We start from the raw sequence: 15,344 nt of genomic DNA on the forward strand, positions 1-15,344 counted from the left end.
GCGCTGCAGTCACCGCCAGTGAGCTCGTGGCCATCTCTAGGTTGTGCGGCCGCACTGGGGGGGCAGCTGTTGTGGCCTGGTTGCCCGACGGCCCGGAGTTAGCTCGCCACTGCGCCCGCTGACGTCACGTTGACGCCATTGTGACGTCACGTGAGTATTGTGGGAAGGGAAGCGTCAGAAGGGTCCAATAATAGTGTAGCGCCGCGCGTGACGTCAGCGGCCGTTTCGATCGGTCTATTTCGGGATGCTTGTACGGCCTCTTCGGGCGCCCAAGCCTCGCCGATGACGTGCACACGCTGTGACCTAGTTCTGGCGCTGCGGTCCCTTTGGCGAGTCCGCCTCTGCGCTGCTTTCCCTTCCGGCCGACGTAGGGGCCCTCGCTCCTTTTCCTCCCGCCGCCGACCCTCGCGAATGCCGCGCGGAAGAGCTGAGCTCGCGCCCGGCTCTCTTTTGTTTATACCGATGCGCGAGAGGTCAGCGAGTGTGGGTAACCTTGACCTTGAGCATTAGTTAGTGAACCTGAGGACACAAAATCCGATCGGAGTGTGCTGCCAGCTTTCAGTGTTGTTAGGAGTTCGTGCAAACAAAAAGCTTCCTAGTACTTGTTCGGCTTACGCACTCACAGTCACATTTACGCCCAAGCTGGCATAGCTGCATTCACTCCCCACCCCCCATTGATTATTGCAAAGCATTCGCTTGCATTTTCCGAACCATACAGATTTTCCCACTGTGTAGGTGAAAGTTAGGCTATTTTATTTTTGAGATTGAGCCGAATAACGTTCATACAGGTTTGTTACCCCTGCGAACGAGACGACATAGTGACGACCTTTTGAACACTGAAAGCGTTAACAGAGCGTCAACAACATTCCGTATGCTTTTCACATCGAGGCTTATGCAAGCGCTACTAAGATTCATATGTCCTTTTTCTTCTTCCCCTTGATCTACATTTATGCGTATACTGGCGCACAGAAACCAATGACTGTTGGCTTTCGATTTTCCGGCTGTATTTTCGTTCTGATATGTGCTAATAACTATGATATCGCATGCGAAGGGAATTTCTGTCTCATTTATCACTTCACGCGTGGCATGTTGATTGGTTTATCAAGTGTTGGGGTTTAACCTCAGAAAGCAAAGCAAGAGCTATGAGAGGCACCGTAGTGGAGCGCTCCGGAATAATTTCCATGACCATCTGGGCTTCTTTAACGTGCACCTTAAGCACGCTACGCGAGGGTTCTTGTATTGCGTCCCCATAGAAATGCGGCCTCTTTGGACAAAAAATCAAACTCTCGACCTCGTGCTCAGTAGTAGAACGTCACAGCCACTGAGCCACGGTGGCGGCTCAGCATGGCATTTCAGCAATGTGCGTCGGGATCTTACCGCAGGCATTCTTCACAGTGGGTAAACACTCAGTTCATAGCCTGTTTTCTTGACATCATATAGTCACACGAAAAATACATACTGCGCTGTTTACTGCTAGGACACTGAACTAGCCGCTAGACTAACAGTACTGGTACGCGTGCTTTGCAGGTATGTTGAGCACTTTTGAATGAAATACACCCCAACTGTTGACGTGATGCTGTTGATCTTAGCCGACTAAAAATTCGTGGTTACTCTCGCTGTAACGTAGCCAAGTGCTCAAGTTGTGAAATGTTAGCTCAGACGTGAATGTCCTAAAGTTATTATGGTTAGCCTTAGTCAGGGAGCACACCCGCCGCGGTAGCTCAGTGGCCATGGCGTTGCACTGCTCAGCACGAGGTCGCGCGTTCGATTCCCGCCACAACAGCCGCATTCCCAACGGGTGGAATGCAAAAGCGCTCGCATACTTTTCAATGGGTGCACGTCAAAAAAAAAAAAAACCAGGTGGTCAAAATTAACCGGAGCCGTCCACTACGGCGTCCCTGTGCAGTTTCTGGAACATTAAACCTTACAATTTACTGTGAAAGAGCGCAAGGAATTCTGATAGTTTTGCACTTTCTTTTGCTGATTTCCTGAACTCCATTTTACGCTTCTATCGCTCGCATTCGAATGTTCAAAAAATAGTTATACAATTCGGCATTGTCATTCTAAAAGGATGGCAGCCTCTTCAGAGAATCGTCTTCGGCGCGGGTTGAGGCGTGTAGGCATCGAGGGTATGTTTCAACGCTCTCGCTACGCATAATTAGAACATTGCAAACAGATCTGGTCGCTTGCCGAGCCACTCGTGACTCGCATGTCTGTTTGAAGGGAGTGCGCGATTGTCTTCCTGGGAGAATAACGGCCAGCCTCGCCGATGGCGGGACAAATTACATCCACGAGCCCCGCGAGTCCAAATGCAATACGCATCATTCGAATAGCCATACTAGGACTTGAACAAGTGTGCCGTACTTTTCATCATAGGTCTTTATGAAACTTCCTTCCCCTGTTCTACCAGACAATGACTGCTGCCCGGTTTCCAGCTTTGCATCCGACAGGACTTGAGCACATAAAGAAGGGCTCGAATCGCCTACCTAGTGAGTCGAAGAATATGCAGCGAATATAATAATAATAATAATAATAATAATAATAATAATAATAATAATAATAATAATAATAATAATAATAATAATAATAATAATAATAATAATAATAATAATCTTTATTTCCATCGGGATGATGGAGGAGGTTGTGGGTAAAAGCTGCTCGTAAACGGCAGCTTGACAAAGGCCCACAGCCCCCTTCTACAGGGCAACAACAGCAAAGCAGGAAAAGACACACACAAGTATGCATATAATCTCTTCGCAATTTAGCAGAGCCAAAAATAGCAGGATGATTTCATAAATGAAATAAAATAGAAACAAAGAAAATAGAACAACAATCAATACAATAAGTGCAGAGGGCATAAAGCTGTACAATAAACACAGGATTAAGTACACACATTATAGGAATACAGGTGGAGTTACTAGGAATGTGTGCAGTGAAGCTGTCGTAATTCACGTTTAGATATTTTAAGTAGGTTAGTCCCGGATTTTTTTCAGTTGTTTAATAGAGTTGGAAGTGTGAAGGATAATTTTTCCATCGTGTAATTGGTTCTAGGAGTTGGTACAATCCACTCCTCTTTATGACTGGTAGTCTTTTCAGTAACAGTAACTGTTAGACTTTTTTCAGTAATGACAACTCATGCAGAGATTCAAGATGATTTTTTAGTTCGTGCTGGAATGCAAGTGCTAGCTTATAATTGTAAAGGTTGAATACTGGTACTATGCATGCTTTGGAGAAAAGACCTTGCGAGTGACTGTTGTATGGTAGATTAAAAAATACTCTGATAAGCTTTTTTTGAAGTATAAAGATCCTTTGCAAATTTGTATATGTGGTTGTGCCCCAGACCAAGAAACAGTAATTAAGAAGAGAGTAAAATATAGAATTATAAAGCAGGATCTTTACTTGATACGGGAGATATGATCTGTAATGGGAAGTAATGCCGACTGCTCGAGCTAACTTAGTTAGGACAGCATCAATGCGACTATCCCATAGCATGTTCTGAGAAAATGTAACACCCAGAATTTTAATATTATTTGTGATTTCTATTGGTGGGCGCCACCATAACTTAAGCTTACACGAGCATTTAGCTGCCTCGATTTAGGTCTAAATATTACAGCTTTCGTCTTATTAACATTTATGTTTAGATGGTTTACTACTGACCACGTTTTAAGCTTAGTAAGGAGAGAATTCGCGTCATTGTGTAAGATATGGCAGTCTGGAGCAGATAGAAATATACTAGCGTCGTCGGCATACAAAACATATTTAGGTTTAGTAGAGAGGTTAGTGAGATCATTGATGTAAATTTTAAAAAGAAGCGGACTAAGAATGCTGCCCTGAGGAACACCTTTAACTATGGATTTTAAATCAGAACGATACGTTTCGATTTGGACGAACTGCTGTCGAAAACTGAGATATGATTTGATAAGTTCAAGAAAATGACCTCGGATTCCATAAATTTCCAGTTTCTTCAGCAAAGTTAAGTGATGAATACAATCCAATGCATTAGAAAAGTCGACATAAATACCTAGTACAAAGTCCTTTTTTCCAAATTCGGACAAAATAAATTCTTTCTGTTCCAGCAAAGCTAATTCGGTCGATTTGTTCTTCCTAAATCCATATTGAGCATCTGAAATAAGTTTGTGTAAATCAAAGAACGAGCAAAGCTGATAATGGATAAGCTTCTCCAAGCCTTTGGAAAATATGGGTAAGACGGAGATGCGTCGGTAATTATTCATATCATTAGGATCACCCTTTTAGAAGAGCATAGTTACTTTAGCGATTTGCATTCGCTTTGGAAAGCATGCACTTGTTAGGCAAAGGTTAAAAATATGGGTTAAATATGGACATAAGACATCCAACACATATTTCACCGGACGTGTCTGAATTCCTTCAGCGTCGCAACTTGAACAATTATTTAAAGAAGAAAAAACTGATGTAACTTGATCTTCTGTTACAGGGCTTAGAAAAGCAGATGAATTATTTCTAACGGGCATAAAATTGCAAAAATTTACAAGTATACCTTGATCAGAATAATGAAGCAAATACTCATTAAAGGAATCTGCAAGGGCGCAGCCAGACACTTCACAGTCATTTATTGACAACTTCTCGATTCTAGGTGAAAGTTTCGTGCGTTTAAAAACAGTATTCAACTTTTTCCATACGAGGTCACTTTTCTTTAGGCAACTGTGGAATTCAGAGTAAATGTAACTAGATCTGCTTTTCTTAACCTCCTTGTTTAATTTATTTCGGCACGCATTAAATTGCTTTAAGGTATCAGGATCTTTTGTTTTAATAAACTGATGGTAAAGCATATTTTTCTCGTTGATTTTTCGGCGCAGTTCGGGAGTTATCCAAGGTTTGCGGATTTTTTTACCTTGCTTAAAACTTTTTATTGGAAAATCTCGCTTGTAAACCTATAGGAACTGGTTGATATTGTTTAACGAAACGCCGGCATCGAGCTACGCAGTGGATTTTTAGCCCGACCTCCTCGCTGACGATAGAGTCAGGCGACGCTTCTTCGACGTTGCTTCATTCATCTATGATGTGCATAGTAGACGCAGCTGATTAGTGAAGACAAAATCGCATCTAGACATTTTATTTTTGCTTTACAGAACCTAAATTCTACAGGCCATTTACAGAAGCAAAGGTCTTGGGAGCCTGGCCTCACACTTCATTAGCCTAGAAAGCCATTCGAGCTCTGCTTCAGTACCTGAAGGCAACAGACTTGAGTGCCAACTGTAGGCATGCTGCATCTAGCTCAGTGCATGCGAAAGTGCGATGTAGACTCATGCCTTCTCTCTCCCTTTCTTTCACTCCCCCATCCCCCTGCCCACGTGTAGGGTAGCAAATTGGACTCAGTCTGGTTAACCTCCCTGCCTTTCCTCCCTCCTCTCTCTCTCTCTCTCTCTCTATTGGTCTGAATTTTAACGAGCGAGGTCATTAGAGGTAAATTTACAACGTTTGGGTTGGTGAAATTAAAAGCATTTGTTGTCGTATTTAAGTCGACACGTTTGGGCTGCCTCACCTGCGCTAGAAGATCGCACTCGCCTCTCTCTCCTCAATGCCATTTACACCCTTCACACCTCTGTCGGTATCCAAGCAAAGGCACGCCTAGATTACGTCCAAGCTTATACTTTCTTCTTCCCTTCTTTCGAGCACACCTGTCCCCGTATTCGCAAAACTCTTCTGCAACTGCTGCTCGCGAGGGGCCATCGCCTCCGCGACGTTATCCTTATCGCGGCGATCGTTCTGACGAGTGGCGTGCGCTCAAGCGGCCGGCAGTGTACAAGTGGTGTTTTACCTATGCGAATTTTTGTTAATGTGGGCCTCGGGACGAATTTCTTAAATTTTTCTTTCGTGAGAACTTTTTGCCATTGGCCTGCGGCCTTAGCTAATCGGTTCGCCATGGTGATTGGCCGACACTTGTTTTTACGAACAGTTTTAACGTGAGAACATTTTTGTGAATTAGGCACTTGTACATTCTTTCAAACGCTCGGGGAGTAAGGGGAGTTGGCGCGAAATAATCGCCAAAAAATGATGGAGTTGCCTATTTTCAGCTCATTCAGAACGGTCATCACTTTACCTCCCCTTCCCCTCTCTCCGCAGCCTAGGGCAGCAAACCGGATCTACCCATCTGGTTAACCTTCCTGCCTTTCTCTCTCTCTCTCTCTCTCTCTCTCTCTCTCTCTCTCTCTCTCTCTCTCTCTCTCAACAATGGCGTCGTTGTGAGATACAACCACGTTCACAAACCTCTTTATGCGGGCACTAGTGACGAAGGCTATGACTATATAGTACCGTCAATTAACGTATATTTAGTTATTTATTTCTCTGCCTAGTTATTGCGTAGTTCTATGGCTTTCATTGTTCTTGTAATACTAATGTAGGACTAACTGGCAGCATGGCTAAAGAAATTAGCCCTGGCCAAGGTGCTCTACTTTACACGCTACAAGCTTGCCCGTTTTTTAACTACTGACCAATGCTAGCGTTGTAAAAAAGCTTACAGACCGTGAACAGGGCGCGGTAGCCTACTCCAGTGTCACTATGGCATCGACAGGAGTGCTGCAATATATAATCAGTATGTTTCGTTTGTCTGCGTGCTGAAGAAAATCAGGGGGCGCATTTTGTAACATTTATTTTCATTTTCAGTTCTTATTCATATTCGTCGCTGGCATGCATGAAGACGTGCGCCCACTGTCACCAGGACTGGTCACTCGGCGGGACGTATGGTAAAAAATTAATAGAATGGGAAGAACAAAATCTTCGCAAAATACAGCCCCAGTACTCGCACTGCGATTGACCCGTCACGGCTCTCTACGGACTCGATCGAGTCTAAAATTGAAATATAGTTGTGTGGTAGTGGTAACACAGGCGATGCAAAAATTTGAGTGTCCGACCCTTGGTTTCTTAATACAAGGTATAGCATACGGTAACCTTCAAACCGAAACACGACCACTTGTGTTCCGGAGCGACAAGGATGTCTCTAGGTGCCATGCAAATATTATATTACAAAATTTCTAGTCAAACTTTCCTACATTACAGGATCATGGAGCAATGTGGTTCGTATATCCGGATTTTCTGACATGTGTGGCCGACAGGTGAGCACCACTAATTATTCGCTGCGAACAAAATGGCAAGTGTCACATTTACTACGATTCATCTATCCTAATAAATTTAGGTGCTCTCATGGGTTGAGTTATTGATTGCCGTCATATACTAATACTAATTGATAACCAATGACATTATTTCAATACAGGTAAAACTGCTACTTGCGGAGAGCTCGTTTGCATTAAGCCAAAACCTTATTATTGAGACTAGAACCCCGTGCACTTTGCATTTCTCTTTAAAGGTGCACGGGCAGTAGCGCCTGCTATGATGATTTACTGATGTTCTAAGCTCCGTGACACCATTTATTGATGCTTCAGATCTTTGACGGTGGTAAAAACTGTGCTTAACTTAGCGTCATAACACACCCAGCTAAGCATGAAACGTTTCATCTGCTGTTCAAATGGCGCTGAAAAATGCTTGTGGACAGCTATAATCTCGTTACCCACGGGCGAAGCAGCAACACAGTTCTTTGACACTTGTAGACAACGACCAACTCCTGAAAGGCATAAATATTACGTTCAGTAACAACTGTGATAGCACGATGAATTGTTCCTTCCTCTCGAAATGGGGTACTCGCATAAGTAATGTGCATCTGGAAGCAGCGGTCAACATCTTTGACTGCTACTCGCGAGTCGAAGGCTTCACCATTCTTATGGCTTTTTTGTCCAACACCGGTGCGGGATACATTGCACGATTATCAGCGGCCCTGCAGAAAGAGAGAGATAAAGAGCGCTTATTTGAAGGAAGGCAGAGAAGTCGGCCTGAGCGGGAAAACTCTAGCCTGTTGCTCATGCATGGGCGCCAGGTTCGAGCAGTGCACCTTGAAGGGACACTTGATACTCATAATGTTCACTGAGTAACTAAGCATGACATACAATTCTCATTAGCAAATATATTCAATTCACTTGACAGTGCATATCATAGTGCATATGTAGCGTGGTGCGGGATGTATACAGAGATATGCTGGCTGGGATAAGAAACTGGGCACGAATTCACAAAAACTTCTTGCGCTAGAATTATTCGTAAGAAAAAATTGCAGGCAATCCGGATGCAAGACATGTTATTAGCGATGGCGGGCGGCCAACGGCAAAGAACACTTACGAAAGAAAAGCTGTGTGAATTCGGTCCCAGGAGCTGTTAGCGTTGGCAACAGCTTCGCATGGTGGTCACGACGTTGTGTGAAAGATGAAGCGACACAGATAGCGAACGCGCAAACACACAGGCGGTATAAGCACGCACTCATAAGCACGTACGGCATTAAAGTTATACTCGCTTCGTGAAAACCTCTAAAAACGTTAAAACACTAGTAGTGTCTCCGTTACATGACACGCACAGGCGGTGCTTAGGCGCGAGATCGACAGCGACACTTTTGCAGTAGGTCAACTAAAACGTTCAGAAGATACGGTGAGGCATCGATGTCATATATAGCTGCAAGGGCTGGCTGAAAGTCGAGTGGTTGAGAATAGTGGGCGTAAGAAATGGTGAATAAAGTTGCACAGAATTAACCTTTCGCTCAGACAACTCCGCCTTACCATAAAGTGTTACTGATACAAAGTACAGCATGATTTTGAGGCAACGAAGATGAACTTAAAGCATGAAAAGTGAAACTGGTTATAGTAGTGAGTAGTGGGTAAGGGCGGATGGATAGAGCGAAACTTACTGCCGTGTTTTGATCGTCATCGGGCGATTCTGGGACAAATTTCACGAAGCTTTCTACTGATGAGAAAGCTGCTTTTTAAAGCTAGAACCTAGTAAGTTGGCAGCGCCACAGGCCCAGCTTGAAGTACGACATCTTGAGTCCTGTTCTTACCTCCCCTAAACTCCGATTATTTCGGCATTGAGAAGCTTGCCGCATCTCGGCACACGGAGGGCAGCGGTGCTAGTTTTACGCTAGATGTTGGGTCTCTGTTTATCGAAAGAAAGCGTATGCGAGGTTGCTCTCTTCGCGCTGCGTCCCGAGCAGGCGAGCCGCAAGCAAGAACTTACCACCGCACATGCCGTTCAGTTTCTTTCGGATAATGTTAAAACGGAGGCGACTACACTAAACGAGGAGAGCCGAGTGTACTACGCTTTCCCGCTCTCAGAACTGTGCTTTGCTATACTACGAACCTCTGAATTTTAATGCGTTCTTTGGCGTGAGAGAAGCGCGGCGGCGTTTCCTGAGCCGATCCGCCTTCAGCAAGAAATGTGGTAAGTCACATGTTCGTCGTCGACGACTCCGTAAGAGTGATGAGCTCTATTGCCATTCATAGTCCAGCTCTAAGAACAGTCTCCTAAATGTAGCCAGGAGGCGAAGCATGCTAGTGAATTCCTAGCACACTAGCTAGCCTGTTTGTTAGTATACTGGCTGCACAAGTGAAGCAATAATTTGATGAGTGGGAGCAACATGCTACAAACCGCTACGAACCGCATATCACCTTTAGAATCCGTACTTCTCTGGCAGCTTTCAGACTCTTCAGGCGATGGCCACCAAGACTTGCGAGTCAGTATTTACCATCGACTACTTCCTTTTAGAACCATGAGCCAATTTTATTATCTACTCAGCTAACCACAAACGGAAGCGCTATTTAGAGACTCTGCAGTAGATTTTGAGGCCAAAAACCTCAGGGGCGGATTCGCCAAGCTGCACGCAGGCAAGAGTGACTTGTGATTGGCCCGAAACCTCGCTTTTGTTTCGTTGGCCGCCACGATTGGACACCGCCCACGCTGCAGCCAATGAGGTCCTTACGCGCGAATGTTGTCGGGAGTCTGGCTCCTTTCTCTACGAAATGGGGAGAAGGGAGCTCAGACGAAACCCACTTGGATCTCGTAGTTCCGACGCCGGTTTTACACTTCCGTCACCGGGTCCCTTTTCCTTCCCGCGATGTCACTTCCCACCCACGGCAGCAGCTACCGCGCATTTGCCGGTCCGCAACGGCGAGAGGGCGCCGAGGGAGAGAGATCCGCGACGCGCGCGCCTCTCCGGTTCTAGTTTCGATGTCGCGCCTGGAATCTTTGGGCGAATTCTCGCGCTGGACGATCGCCTATCGGCAGGGACATTAGAGCAATGTGACTCCAGCGTGCTCGCTATCTGCGGCCGCACGCGATAAAGGTGCCGCTCGCGTGCTGATAGCGCTCGCTCGGCCGGCGCGATCGGCTCCACGCAGTCTGCCCGCAGTCGGCGCCGTGCCGAGGTGCCCCTCGCCTCTCGTGGCCCTGCCGCTGTCGCCGCGCTTTCTCGACGCGGCCGATTTTTTTGCTGGAGTCCGTACGCACAACAGTGTGAGTATGTGCGCGCACGTGTTGCACGCACCGTCGACGCTTCGGAGAGCTGTCGAGTGCTCGCGTTATGCGCGAGCCGCCGTGCTGTCGTCGAGTGCCAGGCGGCAAGCAAAGCGAACACCGCCGGGGGCGCGCCACTTAGTTGAGCGCAAGACTTCACATTTGCACCAGCGGTCGACCTCCGCAATGCTGGGCGTGTCTTCGCGAGACAGTACGCGTCCGGGTCAGTTCGCACGACGCAGATCGTACAAGAACAGGCGGCCTCCTATCGGGATGTCAAATGCGGCCACTCCTTGAGGAATAGCTTTTACGGACTAAGGGCATCTTGAATTCGCCCCCCGCCGCCCCCATCCGGTTTCCCGTTGAGAGCAGCTCCTGTGAACTGTAGCGCCGGCTTTTCATCATGGACACACCGATCTCACTCTGAATGCAACGCTTAATGAGATTAATTTGAAACCGACTGCGGAGAGCGAAAGAAAAACAATACAAATTAATGTGACGTATTTCTTGGGCTCGCTTAATGGATGCACTCGCAAATGTGCTAGCAACTCTGGCGTTCTTTTGCCTGGATAACGTAGTTGAAACGAAATTCGGTATGCTCGAGAAAAATTGACATCGCCTGTCAGTTGCAGGCGATGGCAGTTCTGGAAGATCTGGTCCGACGGCGCCGTTGGTCTGCTTTAATTTCGTTATCACAACGCAGCTTCCACCATTTTTTTTTTCATAAATTATGCTTCAAAGTTTCTATGAGAGGTCAGGTTTGTTTAAGTCGTACTTATCGCGATGTCAATATTTTACCTATTGTGTCTTCTATGTAGTGTGTCCTTGCTGACTGCTCGTCATGCTGTGTTCATATCATTATGCTGTTTACTTTACCACCTTGTTCATTATCTTAATAAACTTACTGATGCTAAATAAACCTGAGGGCTGTAAATATGTCACTTAGATTTTCTGCTCAGGTCATAGGTTGACTGATTTATGAATTGTTTTGCATGAGACTAGTTGATAACGTCAAACGTTATAACGCTCTTTTGTTAATAACGCAACTTCGATAATTTGTTCCTTTCGTGTTTTTAGCCACAATGGTAATTATACCTGAATGCTGTTGGTGGCTACAGTGCAAAGCATTTTTCAACGCAAACACATTTTTTTTGCTCTGAGCAGTGATGACGTCATACAACCATTATTCACAGTGTGCCATTTTTTGATAGTTGTGCTCAGCATATACTTCTAACATGTTATTTTTTGTGTCTAGATACAAAGGTCTTTGTAGCTGATGTCACTTTTTTCTTACGCCGGCAAACAAACTTAATAGCCAAGGAGGAACATAGGCACACTGTGTTTTGTCTTTAGCGGTTTCTGCGCGGTCTTGGCATAGCTTCGCTGACGCCAACCAGCAGCTGTGTCAGAACAATGCTGTCTCAAAGTAGAAGAAAATGAAGAACAGAATACTTTGAGGGAGTTTCCTGCTTTTATCGTACATCTCGACTGGCGCGCGCTACACGTTAGCTAGCGTTGACGCGAGGATCATGCGCTTACGATGTTAACCACCTGTGCTCACTATGGATTTGAAAAGATAGCTACATTTTTTGCCAGGCATCTGGCATTAGTGGCTTATACGGAAGCTGCAAACCATTACAGTGAGATAAATGTGCTCATGTTGTATAGACTACGTCCAAGTCCTTGAGAGAGTGCTTTTGCAATTGGCGACTCCTTTGCAGACGGACAGGACCGTATCTCTACTCTCTCAAACAAGTGGTGCGTCATGTGGACAATGGATTTCAATTATACAACAAGCCGAATCACCCCGTGTCAAAACGTTAGTAGAACGTTCTCGCATATAGCCACCGCTCTGTCGTTACCGCTTAGCACGGTGCTCCGAGGTGGTGCCTAGCTGAAACGGCTACGAATAACGAGCATAGCAAATAACTCGCTCCAACACTAGTCCTGGTGTGGTCAACGCCGTTTCTAGTGCTTACTCGTGAATTCCGAAGTTGTAATCGTAATGCTGTAAACTGATGGCTTGTTCTATGCACTAGGCTCAGATAGGCCCGTCAGGGAAGCTGCTATGGCGTATCAAATACAGGAGCCGAATTTGTTTGCAACAACCTTTTCTGAATGGTCGGCGGCCTTCGCTAATAAGTTCGCTGTCACTATTGGACGGTTTTTTTGTTCTTGTGAGCTTTATTAGCGTAATAACGTTGTGTCAGTATAGGTCCAGAAGTACGTATGGACGAAATTACAACTGTAGTGATGATGTACAAATTGCCTGTGAATTAAGGTCACCTCGCTCTTTCAGGCATTTTCAGGCTTGGAGTGGCGCCTGACACCGGCAAAAAAAAAAAAAAAAGCCGAGAGCCAGTGGGGCTATACTAGTGCAGGTGTAACCAAATTAAGAATGCCCACTAAACTTCAACAAAAGACACTCCCTTCCCAGAACAGGAATTGGCTTCCCTGGTGCAGTATTCGGCCACGATATATATATATATATATATATATATTCAGAAATGGTGATATGTACATCAGAATGTCTGCAAATATTATACATGGATGAGTTGTGTGTTGTTTTGTGTTTATATCATTCGGTTATGTGAAACTGTATGCTCAACATGTTACCAGGGGCAGGAGCCTCTGTTAGGCCTTGAGCTTTTAGCTCCTGCTCCACTTTCGCTGTAGAAAGAAATTAAATGAAGAAAGATAAAAAAGAAATTATCAGGCATTGCGTGGGATATTATTGGCCTTAGTGAGGCTAGAAGAACTGGGGAGGCTTATACAGTGCTGTCTAATGGCCCCATCCTCTGCTACAGAGGACTTACAGGAAAGAGACAATAAGGGGTAGGATTTCTAATCCATAAAGACATAGCGGGCAACATTGATTAATTCTACAGCATTATTGAGAGGGTATCAGTAGTCCTAATAAAGCTGAATAGGAAGTATAGAATAAAGGTAGTACAAGCCTACGCTCCAACCTACAGTCACGATGATGAAGAAACAGAACAGTTTTATGAAGATGTTGAATTAGCGATGAGAAAAGGGGCAAACTCAGTGTACTGTAGTCATGGGCGACTTCAATGAAAAAGTGTGTGTGAAGTGATTTTTAAAGAGAAATGGAAGAGATAAGTGCAGTGCCGTAACTGTCTCTCACAGGAGGACACCTCAACAGCACTTCACACACACTTTTTGCTGGTGAGCAAGCAATTCGATTCTAGGCACACTAGAGGAGAGATGCTGGTAGAATTCACGGAAAGTAATAAGCCGAATAATGAATACCTTCTTCAGGAAGCGTAGCAATAGGAAGTGGACCTGGAAAAGGCCTAATGGAGAAACAAGAAATAAAATAGATTTCATACTCTATGCCGATCCCAGCATAGTGCAGAATGTAGAAGTGTTAGGTAGGGTAAAGTGCAGGGATCATAAGTTAGTCAGGTCTAGGATTTCCCTCAATATGAAGAGAGAAAGAATCAAATTAGTGAAAAAGAAACAGGCTAAATTAACCTAAACGCAGTAAGGTTAAAAGCAGACCAATTCAGGCTGCAGCTTGCAAACAAATATGCAGCTTTGGAACAGAGAGAGAGAGAGAGAGAGAGATGCAAATGATGGAAAGGCAGGGAGGTTAAGCAAAGTTAAAGCCTCCGGTTTGCTACCCTGAATTAGGGGAAGGGAAAGGGGAAGTAAAAACGGAAAGAAGAGTGGGGACAAAAAGAAGGGTGTGAAAAAAAAGCTTTGGAACAGAGAGATGAAAATGACACAGAGGTAATGAATCAAACCATAACTAGGCTGATTTCAGAAGCAGCAATTGAAGTGGGTGGTAAGGCACCAAGGCGACCAGTAGGTAAGCTCTCCCAAGTAACAACGGACCTAATAAAGAAACGGCAAAGCATAAAAGTGTGCGATTCAAGAAATCAGATTGAATTCGCGGAACTGTCGAAACTGACCAACAAGGAGAAAGTAAGGGATATTTAAAATTATAACGTGAGAAAGACGGAGGAAGCAGTAAACAATTGGCGCAACATGAAATCAGTGAAAATAAAACTTGGCTTAGGACAAGCCAAGATGTATGCATGAAAGCTAAGCAGGGTAATATCAGCAATGTCCAAAATATAGTAAATGCAGCGCAAGAATTCTGTACTGACCTGTACAGTACCCAAAGCAGCCAAGCTATCTTCATTCGAAGTAGTAATGAACAAGATACAGGGGCTTCTTCTATAACTAGCGATGAAGTTGGAAGGGCCTTGCAAGAGATGACCCGGGGAAAAGCGGCAGGAGAAGATGAAATAACAGTCGATTTAATCAAAGATGGAGGAGATATCATGCTTGGAAAGCTTGCGGCTCTTTATGCGCAATGCCTTACGACTTCAAGTGTACCAGAGAACTGGAAGAATGCCAACGTATACTACTTCACAAAAAGTGAGACGTTAAAGAATCGTAATATTATAGGCCCATTAGCTTGCTTTCTGTATTGTATAAAATATTCACCAAAATCATTTCCAATAGAATAAGGGCAATACTTGACTTCAAGAACCGGCTGGCTCCAGGAAGGGATATTCTACAATGTATCGCATCCGTGTCATCAATCATGTAATCAAGAAATCAGCAGAGCACAAGCAACCGCTCTATATTGCTTTCATCGATAACGAAAAGGCATTTCATTCGGTGGAGGTACCAGCAGTCATAGAGGCATTGCGTAATCAAGGAGTATAGAAGGCATACGTGAATATCTTGGGAAATATCTACAAAGATTCCACAGTTACCTTGGTTCTCCACATGAAAAGTTGAAAATTATTTATGAAGAAAGGGGTCAGGCAAGCAGAGACAATCTCTACAATGTTATTCACTGCACGCTTAGAAAAAGTATTCGAGCTGTTAAACTGGGAAGGCTTAGGAGTGAGGATCAATGACAAATATTTCAGCAACCTTCGGTTTGCAAATGACGTTTTCCTCTTCAGCAACACTGGGGATGAATTACAACAAATGATTGAGGA

The 15,344-nt window shown here is 44.7% G+C and overlaps 1 protein-coding gene across 7 annotated transcripts in view; it reads left to right on the forward strand.

Moving 5' to 3' along the window:
* Hr38 (Hormone receptor-like in 38) overlaps positions 1-15,344 on the forward strand; it is a 49,348-nt gene that overhangs the window by 1,488 nt on the left and 32,516 nt on the right. For 5 of the 7 annotated variants that reach the window (XM_075676993.1, XM_075676962.1, XM_075676969.1 and 2 more), the window contains 2 exons: positions 7,036-7,091; positions 12,084-12,181. The exons of 1 other annotated variant lie outside the window; for it this stretch is intronic. In XM_075676993.1, coding sequence (XP_075533108.1) covers positions 7,048-7,091; positions 12,084-12,181 — 142 coding nt within the window. In that variant the 5' untranslated portion in view covers positions 7,036-7,047. The remainder of the gene's footprint in view (positions 1-7,035; positions 7,092-12,083; positions 12,182-15,344) is intronic. One more of the 7 variants, XM_075677035.1, reaches the window with a different exon arrangement.

Source organism: Dermacentor variabilis, chromosome 1 (assembly GCF_050947875.1).
Source record: "Dermacentor variabilis isolate Ectoservices chromosome 1, ASM5094787v1, whole genome shotgun sequence".
Classification (NCBI taxonomy): domain Eukaryota; kingdom Metazoa; phylum Arthropoda; class Arachnida; order Ixodida; family Ixodidae; genus Dermacentor; species Dermacentor variabilis.